This window comes from Anastrepha ludens, chromosome 3 (genome assembly GCF_028408465.1).
Source record: "Anastrepha ludens isolate Willacy chromosome 3, idAnaLude1.1, whole genome shotgun sequence".
In the NCBI taxonomy this organism is placed as follows: domain Eukaryota; kingdom Metazoa; phylum Arthropoda; class Insecta; order Diptera; family Tephritidae; genus Anastrepha; species Anastrepha ludens.
Window position 1 is genome coordinate 6,945,524 of NC_071499.1, and position 22,661 is coordinate 6,968,184.

Genomic DNA, 22,661 nt, shown 5'->3' on the forward strand with positions numbered 1-22,661 from the left:
AATGCAATTCTAAATAATGAAAAAAAAATACCTATATTTTAGCGAGTATGGCAGTTACTATAAAAACCGGTTTTTGACCGGTCCAACTCACAGGCCAAGATTTTTTTTTTATTGGCGCAACACGGATTGCTAATACGCGCTGCTAAATACGAGATCAATACATACAAACAATTAAAATTAGTATTTTAATTGCATTCGTTTTTATTGAATACACAAATCGATTTGAATTATGCATCTTTCTAATGCCACAACTTCCTATACACAGCAAAAACTTAAAAGGGCGGGGGGCACCGTCAGTTGGAACAACAGATGTACGAACGCACTGTCGTACCTCAGTTATGTAGCCTTTGCCTCTCTGCAGCAGTTTCAGTTTCCATTTCATATTCGATCTCCACTTTAGGTTTCTTGGTGCGACGTTTCGCTGTTTTACTGCTGCTGGCGGCCGCGTCTGCAGGCGTCTTTTTACTTGACTTAATTGGAGCGCGTATGAAAGCACCGGGCGCTGGTGTATCCTGTGTTGCAGGCGAAAAAGTGAATTAGTTTTACAATATAAATAAGTATTTATTGTGCGGGTAGGCGTAACACAAGCACTGCGATTAACTTAAGCTGTATGCATAGCACACAATTAATTATTTACAGGTAAATATCGAAGGTTTCGCGCTTGAATGCTTAGTGCTAATAACAATGAACTTTCAACTTTGATCGTCAAAGGAGATATATGCGCATGCATGTATACATAAGCAAATGAAGTAAGTAAAGTTTTTTGTTCGGCAGGAAGTGCACAAAAAATAAAAACTCTTTAATTAATAGACGGCAAGCAAGCACTGCCCGAGTTTGCTATAATTAATAAGTGATCACACAATGCCATTGGTATCAGTAGTAAATCACTGCATTATCTCCTGGTGTTTCGGATATCCATATGTGCACTATATAGCGGCAAAAGTTGCAAGCTAAATTGCCACATTGCTTTTCTAGAAATTTTGCACTGTAAACTCAAATATGTTGCTGCAGAAGCCGCAAATTTTCAAATGATGCTGATAATGATATACTTGAAGCACTTACGCGATACGTTCGTAATTATTCTTATTTACAACAATACCGACTAAGCGAAGTGCTCACACGTTTGCCGCGTTTTAGGCACGAGCTAATCAGAATGGAAGCGCTTGTCACACTGAAATGTTTGTTTGAGTTAAGTGTAAGAGTATCGACGACAAACGTATTCACCGGTCGCGAATTACGGAATGTATTATCGCATATCACATTCGATCAGGAAAACCACTTCAGATTAAAAGCGATGGCAGAAAATGGCATTACAATACGCATACGTATGTATGTATGTACGTAGAGTATATTTTTAAAAGCCATCAATTAAAAATCCAACCGCTAAAAAAATTGTATATTACATGCATACATAGCATAGTAAGCCGCATAGTCGAAAGCTAGATATTTATTCTTATGAAACCGCAAATAAGTGATCAGTTGCAGTTTCAGCTGCAACTTAAGAGTTTTACAAATACTAGCGGTGCTAACTGCTATTTAAATATTCGCTCAGTTGTCTTTTTTTTACAATCGCATGCATTAGTTGTTAAGCGCATAACTTGTGCTTGTGTTATTTTCTGAAAAAAAGTACAATATATAGAAATGTTACTCACCTCAATATCGTCGGCGTCGTCATCACTATCGGAAGCAGCAAAATCACTGTCCACTTCGATTTCTTGCCGTTCTCCCGAATCACTGTCTACATCGTCCTCGTCCTCATCCTCATCCTCACCCTCGTCCGCCTCATCTGAATCAGCTTCAACAAATTCTTCATCAAGCAATTCACGCCGCACCTCTTCGTCCACTTCCATTTCCTTTTCAAGTTCTTTTTCTTCTTCCTCACTCTCCTCTTCATCTTCCACCTCTTCCGCTTCCAACGCCTTATTGAATGCTGTCTGTGGGAAATTATATATATCTTGGTATGTGCCACTTTTAAGTCGTTCCAATAATTCTTTTTCGATGTGATTGTCAATTTTTGCAGCAATCAATGCCTTTTGCTCGCGACGCGTTTCCCGCCTTTCAATCTTTCGCGAAAGCGGCACTATCAATTTCTGTCGCCTCAGCTTAAGTTTACGCATACGTATGAGGTACTGTGTAATTTTCAAAAAACGTTGCTTATTTTTGGTAATCATATACTTAGGCCAAAACACTAAATTCTCGTTAATCTGCTGGATGGCTTTTTCGAAGTTTCGCGACAGTTTCACACGCTCCCACATTTTGTTTGGCATGTGTGCTCTTTCGGCAGTCTTCATGTAAAGATAAATGATGCCCTTTTCTTCGCGGACTGTGGCATATTGTGAGTTGGCTAGCGGACAAGTGCGACGCGTACAGAGACCGGTTAAATTGTATTCATGCCGGCAAAATGTACGTGTATCGGTTCTATGGATACGAGATAAAATGTTAGTGTTGTTAATAAACCACTTCATAAAATATAAATGTATCTTACTTGACTTTATGCGAGCAAAAAGATTTGTTTATAATACTCCACACAACCTACAAAAATAAATAAACAATGTCAGTTCCAAATCATGGCCATCTAAAAATGTGAGTATTTTTTCTTACATCGTCGTGCTGCATTTTGTTGACTTATTTATTAATTACAAATATTAAAAAGAAATGCAATCACAGAATTCAGTAAATACCAACGAACAAAACACGTGCCAGCAACGCACACAAAACAGCAAGGAAAACATGAAAAACGTCAAACGCTGTCAACAGCTGTTTGTTTAGTTCAATCGGTGCCACTCTAAAATTATGCACAGTCGTTTTATTACTGCAGGTTTTGGTAAAACTTTGCCAGAAAACGTTAGTTTTGATAAAACTTTGCCAGAGAACGTTAATGGTAGAGTTCATACTGACTGGCTTTGCTTAAAATAATGAAAATATTCATTTTTTATTTTATAAAGGTTTACATAACAATAAAATTATTATATAAACTGAAAGTAGTGCAGCGCTAGCATCGGAGGCTTTCGGCTGAAATATTCATTTATTTATTTTTTGTACAATACGCCAAATATTAATGTATGTAGTTGCTGTAGTAGGCATTTTAAAGGCAAATAAGCGCAATTATTATTTCCGAAATGTTGAGAGTAATGAAGATAGAAACCTCTCTCTCAATCCTCCTGCACTTTTGAATTGCCGTTTCTCTCAAGATATTTTGTAAATTGAATTAAAAATGTTTGGCCTTCCGTTTCAATTTTTATTATTTTTTTTTTTTTTGTTTTGGGCATTTCGAAGTGGTAGCTCTAGTGAAGTGTGCTGCCAAGTTGCTGAAGTGTCATTGAAAGTTGGCGCTTTTACAGATATTCACCTTTCATCATAAAAAGTAGGAAAAATAAAAAAAACTACAAGACGGCCGTAGAACGCGTTCTGCAATTATTGGGCGCATTTTGTTGAAAGGTCGTGTATAATTTGAGTGAATGTTGAATAAAGTTCATAAATTTGCAAAATGAATTACCAATTGCTAATATCACTGGCTGTGAGCAAAGTACCAATACTTGCATTCGTATTTGTTGGACTTTTGCTGCTGTATAAACTCTACGTGAAAATTCGGTAAAGTCGTTTTCATATGGTGACCGCATACCGACTACCTAACCTCTTCTAACTGGTTTAGTGCATTTTTCGCGTTTGAAATTTGCAAGTATCTGTGTCGTGTGTTTTATTTTAATATTTCAACTGAAAAATATATTAATTAATCTTAAAAATCCAACAATCCTTGAGTGTATGTCACTCAAATGAACGTGCTATTTTGTATTCTATTTTTAGTGCCAATTTCGATGCGACTGTAAATTGCTGGTTTTGCAATCAAAATGCGCGCGTGCCCTATTTGGAGTCGAACAGTTGGACGTGTCCACATTGCGAGCAATACAATGGCTTCACCAAAGATGGGGACTATAACCGCGAAATATATCAACAACTGGACTGCAGCAATTTACTGCCTGCTGTAGCAAGGCTGGATAAATCATCAGAGCATGATGCATCAGAATCGGCGCTGGACGCATCTAAGAATGGTTTCTGTCATGACTGCAACGAAGCACAACGACTAAAGGTCGAAAAGTTAGCCCAATTTGAACCGAAGAATGAGTCTCGTTTCGAAGAAGAACTCAAGGTTTACAAGTACGTTTTGTATCACTTTCAAACTCTTAACTCTACGCTTTAATGGCTTTCTATATGGTATTAATTGCAGGGCCCAAATTGAAGAGCAATATCGTTTGTGTAGGACATGCGATCGTCATTTGCGGAAAGTGCTACATGAAAAGAAGAAAATGGTACTGGGTTCCAAATTCCTGGATTATATTATAAAAGGAGCTGAAACGCTTAAACACCCACATTTCTCCCAAGTTCGCCATGTTCAACGTCAACACTGGAAACGCCGCCTTTCTCTGCACATATCATTACTCACAATAGTCAATTTGTTGTGTTTGTGCTACATGTTGCCGGCGTTAACCCGTGAACACCTCACCGCAGTGTTAGGCAATCGACTTGGCGAGCAGCTGTTTCTTGCCGTATCACACGTGTTGGCGCTTTGTCGTGTGTTGGCCGCGTTTCTATCGCCAATTGGCGCGCATCCTTTGGTAGAAAAATGCAAACTGTTTGCGAATACAATTTTCATGATGCTTCTGTATTCACTGGGACTAAAATTGCCTCAAATCACACGTATAAACTTCGCTTCGCTTTATGTGCTATCTTATCCGTTTACCCTACTTGGCATGTCTTTCGGCTATAAAATTATTGATGGGTTTAAATTAACGCGTTTTACCTTTTTGCTGGTCTTATGGAGCGCATTTGCAGGCGGTTTAACAGAAGAACAATTATACTTCTCCCCCACTGTTTTAATGGTAAGTCATATGAATGCAAATATTTTTAATGCTGTATGATACGCTCCTACGTTTCCAACAGCTCTTTGCATCAGCGGTAACCCTAGCGCTTTGCGCGACAAATCATGTAGATGTCTCACCCAAACTGCACGATACTAGCGCCAGCAGTTTTCATAAAATCTATTCTGAGGACTACTTAAGCGATGACGACACAATTAGTATGTTGAGTCAGCAGTTTAATTGCAGTGATGCCAGCACGGTTCGCTCTACCTCGCTGCGTGGACAACCATCGCCGCCACAGAAAGGACTGCATAAATCACCAGTCACTTCGTCAACATTTTCGCTGCACAATATGTCAAGCTCAAAATTTTCACCCAATTCTAGCTATAAATCTTGCTACTTCGACGCACAAACCAATCCTCGCTCAATTCAATCACAATATGCTGCTTCATCCGTGAGAGATTTTAACACTTCCGTGTCGTCTGCCACGTTAACTTCACGCACTCCGTTTCTTTACCCAAATTGGGAAATAAACAACCATGAACAACAACGCCCGCTTTCAACTCTGTTTGGTGCAAGTGGCAATCACTTTAGAAACACTGGTGCAAATACACCATTTTTAAATGCCTCTTTTGGTGGCGAGACCAACGCACATCACTTTCAAAAACAAAGCAGCGATATTTTTGCTCAATATCGCCCTGGTAGCTCGATGAATCAACTCGCTTTTTCAGCGCACACAGCTGCATTACGTTCGCCATTTTCACTATCCAGCAATGCGGTATATCAGACACAACGTCCAACCTCAACAAATTTGCTCACACCATCCCGTTTCAGCACAACATGTCTTGCCAGTAACACGTCAGCCGCATCATGGCTTTATGTGGGCTCTTCAAATCAATCTAACAAAAATTTTCCCGAACCACGTCAAACGATGACCTCTATTGGAGATAATATATCTCGTGCTTCATCGCAATCGTCGGGATTCGAATCACAAAATGACCGTTTGAATATATCGCGTGAGAACTCATTCACCAACGAGAGCAATGATATGGTGCAGCAGCCGAAGGCATTGGATGCCACACGCACTTTTCAGCCCATCGAAACTGGCAGTCGTGCGGCTTATTCGCCACGCCCATCGCTGTTATCTAACCCGCAGCTCGGGAAGCCGTTGACAGTGAACTGTGGAATGCCTTCACCGATGGGTAGTCATGCACCATCAGAGTTCTGGGGTGCTCCAGCTAAAAGAAAATGTATTGAGGGCCGTGACATATTTAATTTGCGCAAAATAAATGAGGAGCTGCCGATGCCGTTGCCCACTTACAAATATAAGCGCGGGGATTTGCTGAAAAAGTGGAAGGAGAGCCAAGTGATTGCTTAACTATCGGAAAGTCAACATGAATCATCTACATCATTTTTTTATCATGTCACATTAATTTATTGTAATTAAATCATCCTTAGTTTCGTAGAACTTATATCTAAGAGTTTACACTGACACAATTTGAGAAGGTTAATTTATTGTATATGTTAAGGTAATTGTAGTTGTTATTGTATTATATAACATTTTTTTTTACTAACAACAGTAGGTATATTTTTTTAAGAGTTTTTACAAAATAAGACCCAACAATGGACAACATTTCAAAAAAGAACTTTTGTTCTTAATTCGTATGTTGCTTATGGCGGAGATATTAATTTTTTGACAACATTAATGGTTACATTAGTGGTTTTGGATTATTGCTTTATTTTTGAAGTTCCATTTGTAATTGCATACTAAACACTGCCATGTAAAGACCTGAAAGAATTGTTTCTACAATTTGACACGTTAACAAAAGTCTTAAAGAAATAAAGACGTTACTATGTTGCATTAGGTTTCCAAAAACGAGAAGGTTTTTCATTTACCACAAGGATTAAAAATAAATAAATAATTGGCGCCTACACTCCGGTAAAGGTTTGGCGGAGCTGCTCATCTTTTTTGTGCTGTTTTTTTTTATACAATGACATCCCCGCGGACATGCAAACACGGATAGACAGGAGTTGGAATAATCTAGCCACTTGTAAAACCGCGAAAATCATCTGTACACAGAATGCAGACAAGTGCGCCAGATTCGTCCTAGCACTGTCTAGAAAGGAAATCAGAACTATCGTAGGTATACTGACAGGCCACAATTTGTTAGCGGCACACGCATACAAGATGGAAATTGTAAACAATAATAGCTGCAGATTTTGTAATGAACTAGAAGAGAGGGAAACTCTTGAACACTTTCTATGTTCTTGCACTGCATTAACTAGAACCCGAATGAATTGTTTAGGAGCTCTTCAATATGAGAGGTTAGAATGTCGCTCGGAGTTAGAGCTTCAAAGCTTACTTAGATTCGCGAAAGACGCAGGCTACAAGGAAACGTATGGGTCAAGCTCCATCTGGTACCACTAAGGACCAATAGGTCCATGTGATGGCTTTCAGCCAGCCAGGTCAACCTAACCTAACCTAACCCTACAGTTTTAATCCGGCTACGAAGGGGAAATGGTTTTTATGAAGAGCTTTTTCATGGCAGAAATACACTTGATGTGTGCCATTACCTGCCGAGAGGCGACCGGAATTAGAAAAAAACTAGAACTCGTTCCCACGACAGTCGGTTTTTCGTTCCCGGAATGACCTGGATTTATATCCGGCCAAGGACTGTTACTCCAGCAGCATTCCCCGTATCTATATGGGGAATGTTTATGCTGCTACAATAACAACAACAACAATAATACAACTTATATTATTTTATATTCATGCACGGAGATTCGAACCTACGTCTTCCGAATGGTAGTCACGCGCCAAGCCATTCGGCTACGGCTCACCACAAGGATTGCAAAGAGGAAAAATTTGCGTTTATGGGGACGATATTGTCTAAAGCTGAGAAGACAGCAAAACATAAAAAACCAACACATTTCAAAGGGCTATTTGGAAGTGATGGGGGGGAAATATAATTACTCGTCGATCTTGATAACACTCATAAGAAACCCCGATTACGTTGACTTTGTTCCCACGACAGTCGGTTCTACGTTACCGAAGTGACCCGAATATATATTCGGCCAAGGACTGTCACTCCAGCAGCATTCCCCGTTCATGTATAGGGAATGTTTATGCTGCCACAACAACAATTACGTAGACATTTTCATATCGTATGCTATGTATGGACGATTTCCATTGAACGATGCTGCCTCGGTGAAAAGTTTATTCAACTCAGCACCTTTGCATAAACAAGGAAAGCATTGGAATCCTCGAGCGAAATGGAAGAATCAAGTTCAAAAAGGTTTGTCTGCTCTTTCTACAGAGAATGTTGATGATTAGGTCTCTGTATCAACACAAACCGGAAGACGGTTGTAGAGCCAGGTACGGATTTTCTCGAAGGATAGGTTAGGTTAGACTTGGTTGACTTGGCTGCCGTATTATCTAATGTTGAAAATAATGTAGCACCTAAGCAGTTTATTTGTGATTTGCTAAATGCAGGGCAGTCGTAGAGTTGGTGTTCCAGAGTTCCTTCTCGAAGGATAGGTGACTGCAAGATTTTAGTATGATGTTAGAATTAAATTTGAATTTTATTTGATTTAATTCAAAGTTCCTTAAGGGGGAAGTCTACTGTGACAAGGGAAAAAACAGGCTTATTTTCCGGATTTTATTTCTAACAAAATATTGCTCGTACATAAAATCTATTTAAACTCTTATCTTTATTATATATTTAAGTTTTTGAAAAAAAAATTTTAAGTCAAAATATTCAAAATGGCCGCTGTGGCACTTCTGCAAGCGCAGGTCCGCTTTTCTTAGGTGCCTAAACGGTGTACATGAAATCTTACGTTTCGGTGATCTAAATCAAAAAAACAAAATATTGTTATCATATACATAGTATTGACTCTCGTCTGACGTAGGATTATGTCGATAAAAAATTTTGGCGTTGAAAAAAAAATTCTTGAAATTTTTTTCTTTTTTTTTGCCTAAAATTGATGTTGCTATTGTTTATAACAATTTAACAAATAACGATATCAAAAAAATCCTATGTCAGACGAGAGACACTATTACAGAGAATATATAATTAAATTTTTAAGCTGATTCATTTATCAGAACTCGAGATATCGTGTACACCGTATACAAAAACTTAGTTTCGAGAAAAATGCGTTTAAAGTTTCAGTTTTCAGCGTTTAAAGCTTTGGAGCGCTTCGGGAAAAGGTCGAAATTTCAACGAAGAAAAATTTAGCCAGCTGTAACACATATTGTACCTTATTTAAGAGGGTTCAAAGTATTTTTTAAGCTAATAAAAAAAAATCGATTTTTTGAAAAATTCACAGTAGACTTCCCCCTTAAATTTGAATTTTATTTTATGTAACTCAAAGTCCGTCAAATTTGAATTTCTTTTATTTAATTTAAAGCCCGTCAAATTTGAATTTTATTTTATTTAACTCAAAGCCTGATTTACTCGTGTAAACCTTTTATTTTCACAAACACTGTCCACTTTGATAAGGTACCCTTGAAATTGGATTGGAATATTTTTTTATTAAATTATATTTTGGCGTTTTAAATGAAGGCCATGATGCATTGATGACGCAAATTCAAGCCTACTTTCCAGTTTCATAGGATTAAACTCAGTTTAAAAATTCTTGCTCTGCATATCCATGCTGGATGTTTGCGATAACAAGATAACAGATTTTCGGCTACAAACCTTGATCTTATATATATAAACGTATACATAATTAGAGCTTAAACCCTTTTTTAAATGTTTGGCCGAGCTCCTCCTTCTATTTGTGACGTGCGTCTCTATGTTGTTTCAGAAATGCATCGCCAAATAAACACGTTTCTGAATAGCAACGCCTTGGTGAACACATTGCAGTCGGGGTTTAGATGTAGTAGGAGCTGCACCACAGCACTCCTAAAAGTGTCTGATGACATAAGGCTCAACATTGACAAAAAGCATGTGACCTTTCTAACTCTACTTGACCATTCAAAGGCATTTGACTCCGTAGACCATAAACTCTTAATTCTGAAGCTTAAAAACTTATTTAGCTTTTCAACGTCGGCCTTGACTCTTATAGAAACGTATCTTAGTGACCGATTACAAGCCGTATGTAGTGATAATACCATGTCAAACTTTCTCCCTGTAACCAGAGCCTTGAGGGCTCTATCGTTGGCCCTCTTTTATTTGTCTTGTACATTAACGATTTGTTCGGTGTGATTAAATATAGTGATGTCCTTGTATACGCTGATGACGTTCAATTATATGTTAGTTGTCCCATTAGCTGTATTGATATTTGCATAAGTAAAATGAATTCTGACTTGAGCCTCACAAGCAAGTGGGCGTCTTAAAATGGGTTAATTCTTAATCCTGATAAGTCCCAATGCATCGTTATTTACAAAAAATATATCAAGCTCGATGGCTATACACAAGTCAAACTAAATGGCGCTGTGATTAAATATGTGGACAATGTTAAAAATCTAGGGGTTACATTTAATAGAACTTTGACATGGAGCAACCACATCTTTACTGTCATAGGCAAAGTTTATGGTATGCTCCGAAATTTATGGACAACTCAATATTTTACACCAGTAAACACTCGACTGCTACTAGCTAAAACGTATTTGTTACCAACGTTACTGTATGGTTGTGAGTTATATACTCCTTGTGATAGTGCGTGTCGTAGTAAGCTTAATGTTTTGTATAACAACATTGCAAGATACGTGTACTGTAAAAAACGTTATGACCATATTTCAGACCATATTTACGACTTGCTTAGGTTTAAATGCTTAGATCATAAAAACTCAGAAACCCAGATACCTCAAAAATCGACTTATGCCTTCAAAGTCCTGCCGTTCGTTAAACTTAGTCCCGATGAAATACAGTTGTTTGGTGACTGAACGTCAATACTTTGTGTCTCTGTCCGTCTTTGGAATACCTTACCTTACAAAATTAAACGTATAAAAGAAAGCTCGTGTTTCAAAAATAAATTGCTTCGCTATCTTGCCGAAAATTGCTGAATGTACTTTAAATCTCTTCCTATTAATCCCTACTCCTACTACTACTATTTTACCTTACTTTCCTTTTAAAACTTTCTCCAACTTATACTTCTTTACTACTACCTATAATTTTAATTTCAATTTTACTGTTAATCCTTTTATGTAAACTATTCTTAAGGTCAATCATTGTAAAAATAACCTATGGTTGTATGTTTTGACTTTAATAATAAATAAAATAAAATAAATAAAACAAAAGGCCTACAGTGTTACGCCGACTTCGAACGGCAGATATTTTTTACGAGGAGCTTTTTCATGGCAGAAATACACTCGGGGTTTGCCATTACCTGCCGAGGGGCGACCGCGGGAAAAATGTAGTATAATGTCTATCGCTTTGAAAAAAAAGGTTAAAAGGGGAGAGTGGGGGGTGTATCCCCATCTTAAAACTGAAAACCGCACCCTCCGGAGCCTTATAGTTTTTAAGTAATTTAATGTTAAAGTTCTGTAATTTAGCGAAAGCAATGATATTAAGCGTATCACAACAAAATAATAAAGTACAGGTATCCCTTGTATAACGCGGTCTTATACAACGCGGTTTCGATATAACGCGATTTGGAAAAATTAGGTTTCAGTACAACGCGAAATTTAGGCTTATATATATTAATATAACGCGAAGGGGAAAATACATAATTATAAAATAGATAAATAGATAGAATAGATATTAATCTAGCACCTTATTACGAAATTGAAAAGGAGCTTAAAAAAACCACCCACCAAAACCTGATAACAGATTTTGCAATTATAAAACCAGTAGAAGAACCACAAGGTCCCACAACTAGTTTCTTATCCAATAGCGAAAACTATGTTGAAGAAATATCTTCTGACGAAGCTATTGCTCCCCCAAAACGCCCACGTGCAAAGATCTTTGAAGACAGTGAAACAGATTAATTACCATATGAAGTTTGAAGAATAACAATAAAGTTTTTAATAAACCTTTAACTTGTTTTAGTTTGTTTTTAAATTTTTTGTTTTGTGTTTTTAATTGTATAAGAAAGTCTGAACTTTAGTATTGAGTTCAAATATATGTGCATCTGTTATTTTGTATGTATTTTATTTAAAAAAAACCTATTGGAACATAACCCCCAAATTTATATGAAAACTATGTTTTAGATAACGCGGAATTACATAACGCGCAATTCTTCTGGAACGTAACTATCGCGTTATACGAGGGATACCTGTAATTAAAAGCCAAAAATTCCGGTTTATAAGTGTATTGTATTGCTTCGATCAGTTTTACAAACGGGTCAGCATGCTCGTTTTTTTTAAAAAAAATAACCCTCATCAGTCCAACTCCGGCTACGCAATCCACAGTATTTTTGCGTATAACTGCTTTCCGTGTTAAAATAATTGAATGTAAAATGTGTTACAGGAGGCACAACAACCCCCCATCCCCATCATTAACACTAAACTGAAATACTTCATTTTTGTTCATATTTTTCTTTTCATTTCCAGGCATCCGGCAACACAATACTGTTGTCATTCCAATCTTCTTCTTATTCGCGTTTAAAATTGTTAAGTGTTTGTATGGACAAATGAATTTGCATTTAATTTTAATGAAATAATTCGAATATAAGGATAAAAATAAGTAAAATCGCGCGTGTAAGTGTATATTTAGTGAAGTGTAAAAAATATATAGTGTAATGTGCGCCAAATTATAGTGAAGTTCCCGGGGGCATTTTGAAGGCAAATAATTACGAAATTATAATTTCCCGAATGATTTGGTGTTATAAAGAGTGTTCCTTAACACCTCACTAACATCTGCACCAAGTTTCACTAATAAAGACATTATAGTTTGCCAAAAATTGCCCAATGGACATTATTGCGAATCCTAGCCGCGACCGCTATTAGAAAAACATTTTTTCTATCATTTTGGTGCCTCATGCCTTCAAAACCGGACACTACCGGAGATTCGAACCTACGCACTTCCGACACCACTTCATACACCAACTCATTCGGATACGGCGGCCAAATTTTAAACAAATTAGCGGTCATTTTGTTCCTACCAATTACTTTTCGTCCTTCGATGCTTCCTTGTATCACCAATTGTAATCGTATTTGCTGCCTCAAGAAATATGCCCGAAATAACTGGCTTTTCTTTTTATGTCCGCTAACATGCCTCTTGAGGTTTGCATCCTATTTAGAATTATGACATTTGGTATTTTGTCAGTTCATGAAAAAAACTGAAAAACTTCTATTATTTTTTAATTCACCACAGTTAAAACAGCACCGAACAACTGACCTTAATTATCATATTTAAGACACAGATTGAAATCGTCGCCATAGGCGCGAGGAAACATTTTACTGTTATATCTCTATAACAAACAATTTTCTAGTCAGATATTTTTAAAATCCACACAATAAATATTCTCATAAGTAAAATATAATTTGGAAAATATTCATCACTTTCTGCCACTCACTGCAACCCTGTTCATTTAGCTAATAAGTTTATCAAAACACCGCAGCCACTCATTCGACATTACATCCAATACCCCGCCCATTAGCCCGCTGAGAAATTAATTCGTTTGCTCATATAGCCACCTGCTGATTGCAAACGTTTGATACAACATCGCCACTCGCAACCGTAGGAACCATTCAGTCAGTCAAGTTTCATTGACATTGAATCGAGATGAGTGCGCGGCGCACTGTGATTATTTTCAAATCCGAATCGGAGAGTAGTGACCGGTACGCGGAGGAATTGCACTCCAACGGCTTCAATCCAATATTCGTGCCCACACTCAGTTTCGGCTTCAAGAATTTGGAACAGCTGCGAGCTAAACTACAAACACCAGACCGTTTCGCGGGTATCATCTTCACCAGTCCGCGATGCGTCGAAGCGGTTTGCGAGGCATTGCAGTTATCAGAACTGCATAGTGGTTGGAAGTTGTTGCATAATTATGCAGTTGGCGAGGTCACACATAATTTGGCTTTATCGTCACTGCAACAACTGTTCACGCACGGCAAGCAAACCGGTAATGCACGGAATCTAGGTGATTACATAGTGGACACATTCGACGGTTCGCGCGATCTGCCGCTGCTGCTGCCCTGTGGCAATCTACGCACCGATTTACTACTCTCAAAGTTGGTGGAGAATGGCTTTCAAGTGGACGCTTGTGAAGTGTACGAAACCGTCTGCCACCCAGCATTGGCGGAGAACATGGAGAGTGCGTTGAAGGCGGCGAATATAGAATACTTTGCTTTTTTCTCACCGTCGGGTGTTAATTGGGTGCACGAATATTGTAAGGCGCACAACGTGGACATGGGCAACTGGAAATTGGTGGCCATAGGACCGAGTACGCGTTTAGCTATAGAGGAACGCGGACTGCCGGTTTTTCAAACGGCCGAGCGACCATCAGTGGAGTATCTCATAAAAGTACTGTTGAATCCCAGTGTAGGCAGACCGAAGCCGACTGGCGAAGTAAAACAGGAGGAGTAGCAAACAAGGTTTAAGAGATTAATCGAGGCCGGCTGTTAGCTAATTCGATTTTTTATAAATTTATTTATTCGATTTTCAAAGCAATGAGGCCTTACCAAATATTTCAACTGTTCGTGATCGGATATGTGCGGCTTCTAACGTACATCCAAGTGAATGCAAATGTAAGAGAACTATTTTCATTTCTAAATAATCATTTGAATCATTACTTTGCATTGTACTATCAGTCACGGGAATGTTGAAATCCCCATTTGTACTTGCAGTGGCAACATGTAAGTATGTATGTATGTACATATGACAACTGAGTGAAACTTGCACTTTCGATGATATTCGTATTGGTCATACATTCGTAAGTTTAGGGGAAAGTTACCAAATAAAATTTTATATTTTTAATTACTATGTTCAAATGACGCATTTTTATTTATTTATTTTCAAATTCTTATAAATACTATATACATATGTATTTACATACTCAGCACTTCCAAAACAGAGATTTCTTACAAAGCACACAACTAGAATGGCTGCTATTTATAAATATTTGTTAATCTACTTAAAGAAAAGTGCTGTTACATACACGTACGTATGTGCATATGTATGTATGTATGTTGAATTTATTGCAGAGTCCAAAAGGAGGAGGTTATCAACATGAAATTCAATTTTATTGCGGTTTCATACTCGTAATTCGCTTAAATACGAGTATTAAATTATGGGAGTCTGGTCATAAGGCGTAAGAAAGTTTTTGAAACACAAGTGATATAGTGGGTCAGTCCATGAAGCAAATAATTTGTTACAAATTTTCAAGTTGTGGTGTTCATGTATCCAAAAAAACGTGCAAAGTAGGGGAAAATGAGAGAGCAAAACGACATTTCATTTTGAGGGGAGGTTGCAAGTTTTTACTGGGTAAATTTTTACTCGTAAGAATTTGCAAGTGAAAATAAAGCTCTTTGCAAAGTAAAAATTAAGAATAATTGGAATTTGCGAATTGAGTCAAAGTTCTAAATTTAAATGAAATGGTGATTAAAATGGAAAATCTAAGTATATTTTAGATAAAATTTACAAAGTTTATTTGAAGTCATATATTAAATAGGAATCGGCCAAGGATATAGAGGTATGTACATCTGGCTTCAGCCTCCAGTCACCGTTGCTGCAGTTCCGGAATATAAATTGAAATCATTGAAGTTATCTTTTGTCTTTTATGCTTTTTGGTTAATAACTAATTTGGCAATAGGAAGCAAGGAAATATGAAGAAAGCTGTGATTGCCACAACAATACAATTGCTAATGCAATGTTCTGCATCTGACAGCGATAATGAAATGGAACAAAATAACACACCCCCCATGGGCGGTTAGCAAAAAATGCTTTATCAATGACCTGACTTCTTAACGGAAAGATAATACTCCAAACGCCGTCCACAGGCCCAAGTTCGCCGAATCAATCGCATACTATAAATTTAACGGCTGGCAATTGGTTTTTACTGACGATTCAAAAGGATTCCTGGATTTTCACCGGTGAAGCAACAGCTATATGCCAAGCCGTTCAATACTGCGCAAAAAGCAAGGGTAAACACATAATTTGCTCCGACAGTTTGCCCTGTTTCCAAGCCATCCAAATCCACAAGTCTAGCAAAATCATCGACTATATTAAAAACATACTCATTTTCCATCGGAGCAGTATCAAAATCATGTGTATACCTGGGCACTCCGGCATCCAGGGTAACACACTGGCAGATACAATTGCCAAGGACATTTCCGTTACACCAACAATCACATCCGAAGTCATCCTACCGAGCGACCAGCGACATACACCGGCTTATTCAAGAACAGAGGCAAATAAAGTTACTAGTGGTCGTATTATAAACACCATTTTATTCGAACATTAACCCCAAACATGCAAAACCTGCCTATGCATCATCGGCAACCACCATACACACGGCTCCGTATTGGGCGCACCATAATAAATAGTGCACACTTATTATAGGGTAATATATCCAACACCTGCCCCCTCTGCCAAGCCATAGCCAGTGTGCATCACCTACTGGAATCCTGCCCAGAATTTGCGACTCAAAGGCATCACCACTTCAGCAACAGAGAGCATCTTAAATTTTTAAGAGATGCCACTGAAGGTAACATAAACAAGTTTACACATTTGTAAAGGACCGTATCTGATCCAACACACATCACCAGCCAGCCGCTGCGTTTGCTTGAGTTTACTAATAGTTTTATTATCATGTAAATAAAATTAAAAATAAAATAAAATACAATAAATAAATCAAATGGTGGAAAAAATAAAATCTTCTGATGCCTAAGCTCGTTATTTTGCATTTTACTTGATTTAATTTTGTTTAATCTAATACGAGGTAGCTCAACTGAAAAAAATGTTTAGTTTTTTGACTTTTCCGCCAACAATTTAATCAGCTGTTCGTAAAATTTGCTAATTGTCTTACGTCTTGATGTTGTTTCATCACAAATGGAGGGGCATGCAGTATCAAGCCGACTCCGAAGGGCAGATATTTTTTATGAGGAGTTTTTTCATGACAGAAATACACTCGGAGGCTTGCCTTTGTCTGCCGAGGGGCGACTGCCATTAGAATTTTGTTTTTGTTTTTTCTTCATTTTGGTTTTTCATCGAGATTCGATCCTACGTTCTTTCTGAATTCCGAATGGTAGTCATGCACCAATCCACTTGGCTACGGCGGCCGCCGTTGATCTGCATTAGTTGCACTTAAGTAGAAAAAGATATATTTAAAAAAAAAATATTATTGAAATAAAAGAAAAACATTTATTAAATACTTACTTTGGTGATTACCTCTAAAATACGAACCTCCAGTAAACCCTCTTCATATAGATAGCGAAAAAGTACCCCCCATATCAATGTGTCTCAATAAATGTGATTCAATTTGGATTTTTATAAATGGGGGTTCACACTCCATTTTTATTTAGTTCCGTTGTGTCTAGAGTTTTCGCTGTTTACTCTAACAAAATTAATACGAAAAATAAATACCAAAACAAATATTTTAGTATTTCAATGCAACAAAACTGAAGATTTATTTTTTGTTAAAATGGGTATTTACATACATACATATTTATGTGGCAAGTGCATTTAATATTTCAGGTGATTGTGTGAGAAGGACGTAGGCGGTGCAGTTCTGCGCAGAAATGGAAAATCCCCAATTTAATTTCTGAAAAAAAATTCGCAATCACTTGATTTTACAAGCAATTAAGCAGCGTACTTTCCCCGCTCATACATATATGTATCGGGTGTTTTCTTAGCTGCATGCGAACTATGGACACCGATAACTATGGTTCCGTGGCTGAGAATGGCCAACTGTGTTGACATTTCTGTTCAGTAAGGTCTGATAATGGTATCAAAACGGCGCTTTAGTGCTACTTGAGGAGTGACAGACTGGCCCTTCAACCATTTCAACTACCTACCTAAGTTCTGGCAGGTCATAATGAGTCATTTAACGCCAGAACAATACTTACAAAAAATTATGAAAAATTTACTTAAAAAAATAAATCTGTACGCGAAGCTCATAGAGCCCTGCGAACTCATAGTTCCTTATTTCTTTCGCAGTGAAGATTGAGCTGCTGTTACGATGATTGGCGAGCGCTATAGAGCCATGCTGACTGAATTTTTGTTTCCAAAAATTAATCAGATAAACATCAACGATATTTGGTTCCAACAAGACGGCGTAACTTGCCTTACAGCGCGCTTAAAAATCGATTTATTGCAAAATCAATTATGTGACAACTTTCTTTCCAGAAGTAGTTCTGTTCACTGGCCCCTTCGTTCGTGCGATTTAACGCCTCTGGATTACTTTTTATGCGGCTGTTTTAAGTCATTGACTTATGGCGGCAAACAAGCAACAATTGAAGCATTGGAAGCCAATATTCAAGCTGCCATATGGCCAGATTTATTGGCAAAAGTAGTAAAAAAATGGGCTGATCGAATGAACTTCTACTCGCGGTGGACATACCTATGATCAAAAAGTACCGGGAATGTTTAATTTAAACGAACCGCGCACGCGGGAACCGATCCATATATGTTTCTTATGTTGGTAGGCTAGACCCTCAATAAAGAATATTACAGTAGGTTCTGTTTTTATGCGGTTTTGAAATAGTGCGGTTTTTTTTTTTAAATTACAAAATGCATGTCGACCTATCGGGAATTGTACATATAAACAAGATTCTAAACCAGCTAAGCAAAAACTCATCACAGATTACATCAGAAATGCTAACCCTACAAGTATGGAACCGCCTGCATAACTATCTAGATCAGACGTGTACATTTCCTCAAGTGACGAAAGTGATTTTACGCCAAATCCTAAACGAACGCGCAACATGTGGGTATTGTCTGATTCTATTTCTGACTTAAATTTATTTTTCGATTCTGACGTTTCTTAAATAAAGATATAGGCCCTTATTATGAGCAACATTCGATCTTCGACTATAGTCGAAAGTACTGATCGAACGAATTTTCATTTGGTATTATGGCGCTCATTCGTTGAAGAATAGGACTATTGTGAATTTCGATCGCTCGACGCATTTACAATAGATAATTTTTCTCAGCTGATACAGCAAATCAAAGTAAAAGAAAAACCGATTGTGTTGAAATTCTTTGCTAACAATAATTTTAAAAGTTAAAAAAAGTATTTTAGTAAGATTAGTGGGACTAGCTAGATGTAGAAAACAGCTGAGGGGCGCATCCAACCCCCTTGAAATGGCTTCCACTGAGTAAGTTTAGTATTTTCAAAATGTGTTGACGTACTTAATATTACAGAAATTTCCTTACAGATTTTTAAAGAACTTAAGATTATCTAAAGAGCCGTTTGTGAACCTACTGTCCAGTACAGAAAACCAGTTGCAGCAGTGCACCCGAGCCAAATCGATTCCTAATATTTTAAAGCTAGCCACAGTTCTGCGATTTTGTGCTCAGGGATCGTACCAATTGAGTATTGGTAACGAAGGTATGATAGGACTTGCTCAACCCATTGTGTCTGTTGTGCTATCAGAAATAATAGATGTCCTGGAAAATTAATTTGCCAAAGATGGGTAAAATTTAGTAGCACAGAGGCTGATCTGCAACAAAGAAAATCACATTTTTATAGCAAATACCGGATTCCAGGAATAATTGGCTGTGTTGATGGCACGCATGTTAAAATTGTCGCTCCCAGGAAAGAAGTTCAGCATTTGTATTACAACAGGAAGGGATTCTATAGCATTAATGCTATGATTGTAAGTAGACATTTGTATATATTTAAATATGAGTCATAAATTCTAAATGCGAATAATGTAAATTTTAGGTTTGTGATCATACAATGAAAATAACCTATATAAATGCGAAAAATCTAGGAGCTACTCATGACTCCATGGCTTTCAACATGTCGCCATTGAAATTGCATTTAGAGGAGCAACATCTCAATGGCCGTCGCAATACCTGGCTCCCCGGTATGTAATAAACACCAATTGAAACTCCGTTTTTAATAATTTTTGTCTGTCTCAGGTGATGCTGGATAAGCTCTAAAACCTTATTTAATGACGCCGTTCAGAAACTCTGAGGAAGGGTCTCCACAAAGGACCTACAACAAACAACATGCCAAAGCGAGAAGTATAATTGAGAGAACAATTGGAGTCCTGAAAAATCGATTTAGATGTTTGTTGCAGGCAAGAGCTCTTCACTATTCTCCAAAAAAAGCAACACAAATTATTAATGTGTGTGCAGCTTTGCACAACATTTGCTTGTTTTATAATGTTCAACTTCCGGATGAAGAGTTATCCGACGAGACCCTCAACGATGATGCTGAAGATATTGAAGTGGAGATAAATAACGGAGAAGCAGTAAACATAAGAAATGAAATTCTTAGAATATTTAAAAAAATCTAAAAAGTATTAAATAGAAACCTTTACGCCACAGTTATTGTTTTATTTTTGTTATAAATTTTCTTTATTCAGTTATTCGTCATTCGAAAAAAATATGTATTTCAGTTCCTCTACGTATTTCAATTTGCTATTTAGTTCAAAATCAATCTCATTTCTTTAATAAAAAACATTGGCCCCTATTATGAGTTGTATTCGATCTTCGATATTCGCTGGTTGTCGAAGATCGAAAATCGAATGTCAATTTGGTATTATGAGCGGTGCAACCCTATCGAAATTTTCGTTGTTTACCGAATTTAGAGTCGAATGCAATTTTGCTTTCGATCGTGTAGCGTATAGTGGGAAAACTTGTTAAAGTGTAAGTTGTTTGCGATTAATTATGGTTTTATAGTAACCAAATAATAAATATATACTAATTTTGTTAATTTTATGCAGGGCGAAAGTCGTGAGTACCAAACAACATTTAGAAAGGCGAATCCACAATTCGCAAAAGGGATTTGCACCAAACTTCAAGGAGCAAAAAAATGGGAGGAATTTACAACGGACCTGAATTGCTTGGGACCACCAGTGAGAAGGGCAGCAAAATGGATTAAGCTTGATAATGGTTTTTTTTTTTGTGATGTTTATAGAAATACATTTTCATATTTTTTTCGAATAACGAATAATTGAATAAAGAAAATTTATAACAAAAATAAAACAGAAAGTGTGGTGGTGTAAAGGTTTCTATTTAATACTTTTTAGATTTTTCTATAATATTCTCAAAATTTCATTTCTTATGTTTTCTAATTCTCCGTTATTTGACTCCAATTCAATATCTTCAGCGTCATCGTACACATTGGGTTGAGCAAGTCCTAGCATACCTTCATTACCAATACTCAATTGGTACGATCCCTGAGCACAAACTCGCAGAACTGTGGCTAGCTTTAAAATATTTGGAATCAATTTGGCTCGGGTGCACTGCTGCAACTGGTTTTCTGTACTGGACAGTAGGTTCACAAACGGCTCTTTAGATAATCTAAAGTTCTTTAAAAATCTGTAAGGAAATTTCTGTAATATTAAGTACGTCAACACATTTTGAAAATTCTAAATTTACTCAGTGGAAGCCATTTCTAGGTGCTTGGATGCGTCCCTCAACTGTTTTCTACTTCTAGCTAGTTCCACTAATCTTTCATCGTCCGATGAATCGTCGAACCACAACTCCGTTGTACTCATTTTCACAAAAAAATACTTTTTTTAACTTTTAAAATTGTTGTTAGCAAAGAATTTCAACACAATCGGTTTTTCTTTTATTTTGATTTGCTGTATCAGCTGAGAAAAAATTATCTATTGTAAATGCGTCGAGCGATCGAAATTCACAATAGTCCTATTCTTCAACGAATGAGCACCATAATACCAAATGAAAATTCGTTCGATCAGTACTTTCGACCATAGATAACTAGATGTGAAACTTATTCATTTTGAGAGAGAGCGCGCCCATGAGGACGTTTCAAAACTTGGTAGCACTCACACATTATGGGATTTTGAACAGCTGATAGGCGAAATGGCTGGCTACCAGAAGAAACGCGCCAAAAATAATTGACGAAAACAGTTCCTTTTTTCATAGTGGAGAAATGACGCGTTGAAATGTTTATAATTATTTGTCTTTAAATTAATTCAATTGAAATGTAATAATTGAAGGGAGTTTGTAGAATCCAAAGCTCATTATATCCCTTTCGACTTCTACTTTTAATTAGTCTTATGTACATAATGTAATTTTATTGAAAACTGTGTGTTGGTTTATGTAAATTTGTATTGTATATACGTAAATATTCTATGGTTGAAAAGCGTAAGTAAGGGAACCGAATTTATGTTTGAGATATTTTACAAAAAATTAAAGGTAATCTGCTTTAACTTATTCTATTCGTTGTTTGAGAATTTTTTTTTTGTTACCCAATTTCTGTGTTATATTAAAAAATCGCAATAAGTCATGTTTTTAAGTATAACTTATATTTTTCGCGTTCATTACTTTATTATTATTAAATTACTTTTGTATTTCAGTTTTAAATAATTTCATTTACATATAAATTTTTAAATTTTTTGCTTATTTATGTACATATTTCATACGGATTGTGCTTATTTTTAGTATATGTAGCTGTTTACGAGTGATATAAGGTTATTGGGCAACCGCACACTAAATACTAACCTCAATGATGGTGTGGAAACTAAAAATTCCAGACCTTTGGTTCAAAAATACCCAATTCATGTTTCTACCGGTGTGGCAATATTGGAAAATGTTATAAAAAATGCACATTTTTCAGCGCTCTCACGAGAAAAAGAGTTTCACATCTAGTCATCTATGCTTTCGACTACAGTCGAAGATCGAATGTTGCTCATAATAGGGGCCATTTTAATTCATTTGTGCTGCAAATCCCTTTTGCAAATTGTGGATTCTCTTCCATTAATGCAACTAGCCTTTC

At 36.9% G+C, this 22,661-nt stretch overlaps 4 protein-coding genes across 5 annotated transcripts; 2 read left to right on the forward strand and 2 right to left on the reverse strand.

Annotated features, from left to right (window-relative positions):
• Nucleotides 1–177: 177 nt before the first annotated feature.
• Nucleotides 178–14,850, reverse strand: LOC128856958 (protein MAK16 homolog). Of its 2 annotated transcripts, none has more exons than XM_054092434.1 (4): nucleotides 14,802–14,850; nucleotides 2,486–2,532; nucleotides 1,653–2,418; nucleotides 178–512 (listed from the first exon to the last, which is right to left on the reverse strand). In XM_054092434.1, exons 3-4 carry the CDS (start codon nucleotides 2,289–2,291, stop codon nucleotides 333–335), a joined length of 819 nt encoding a protein of 272 aa, XP_053948409.1. In that variant the 5' UTR covers nucleotides 2,292–2,418; nucleotides 2,486–2,532; nucleotides 14,802–14,850; the 3' UTR covers nucleotides 178–332. The 2 variants fall into 2 exon arrangements, with proteins under 2 accessions (XP_053948409.1, XP_053948408.1); XM_054092433.1 differs by lacking the exon at nucleotides 14,802–14,850 and adding an exon at nucleotides 2,602–2,740.
• On the forward strand, nucleotides 3,349–6,732 carry LOC128856957 (uncharacterized). Its single transcript, XM_054092432.1, has 4 exons — nucleotides 3,349–3,591; nucleotides 3,805–4,155; nucleotides 4,226–4,877; nucleotides 4,939–6,732. The coding sequence occupies exons 1-4, from the start codon at nucleotides 3,488–3,490 to the stop codon at nucleotides 6,232–6,234; spliced, it is 2,403 nt and encodes an 800-aa protein (XP_053948407.1). The 5' UTR covers nucleotides 3,349–3,487; the 3' UTR covers nucleotides 6,235–6,732.
• On the forward strand, nucleotides 13,181–14,736 carry LOC128856959 (uroporphyrinogen-III synthase). The gene is made up of 2 exons (XM_054092435.1): nucleotides 13,181–14,493; nucleotides 14,557–14,736. Exon 1 carries the CDS (start codon nucleotides 13,526–13,528, stop codon nucleotides 14,330–14,332), a length of 807 nt encoding a protein of 268 aa, XP_053948410.1. The 5' UTR covers nucleotides 13,181–13,525; the 3' UTR covers nucleotides 14,333–14,493; nucleotides 14,557–14,736.
• A 6,076-nt stretch (nucleotides 14,851–20,926) lies between the features above and the next one.
• On the reverse strand, nucleotides 20,927–21,607 carry LOC128856251 (uncharacterized). Its single transcript, XM_054091547.1, has 2 exons — nucleotides 21,299–21,607; nucleotides 20,927–21,238 (listed from the first exon to the last, which is right to left on the reverse strand). Exons 1-2 carry the CDS (start codon nucleotides 21,415–21,417, stop codon nucleotides 20,953–20,955), a joined length of 405 nt encoding a protein of 134 aa, XP_053947522.1. The 5' UTR covers nucleotides 21,418–21,607; the 3' UTR covers nucleotides 20,927–20,952.
• Nucleotides 21,608–22,661: the final 1,054 nt, after the last annotated feature.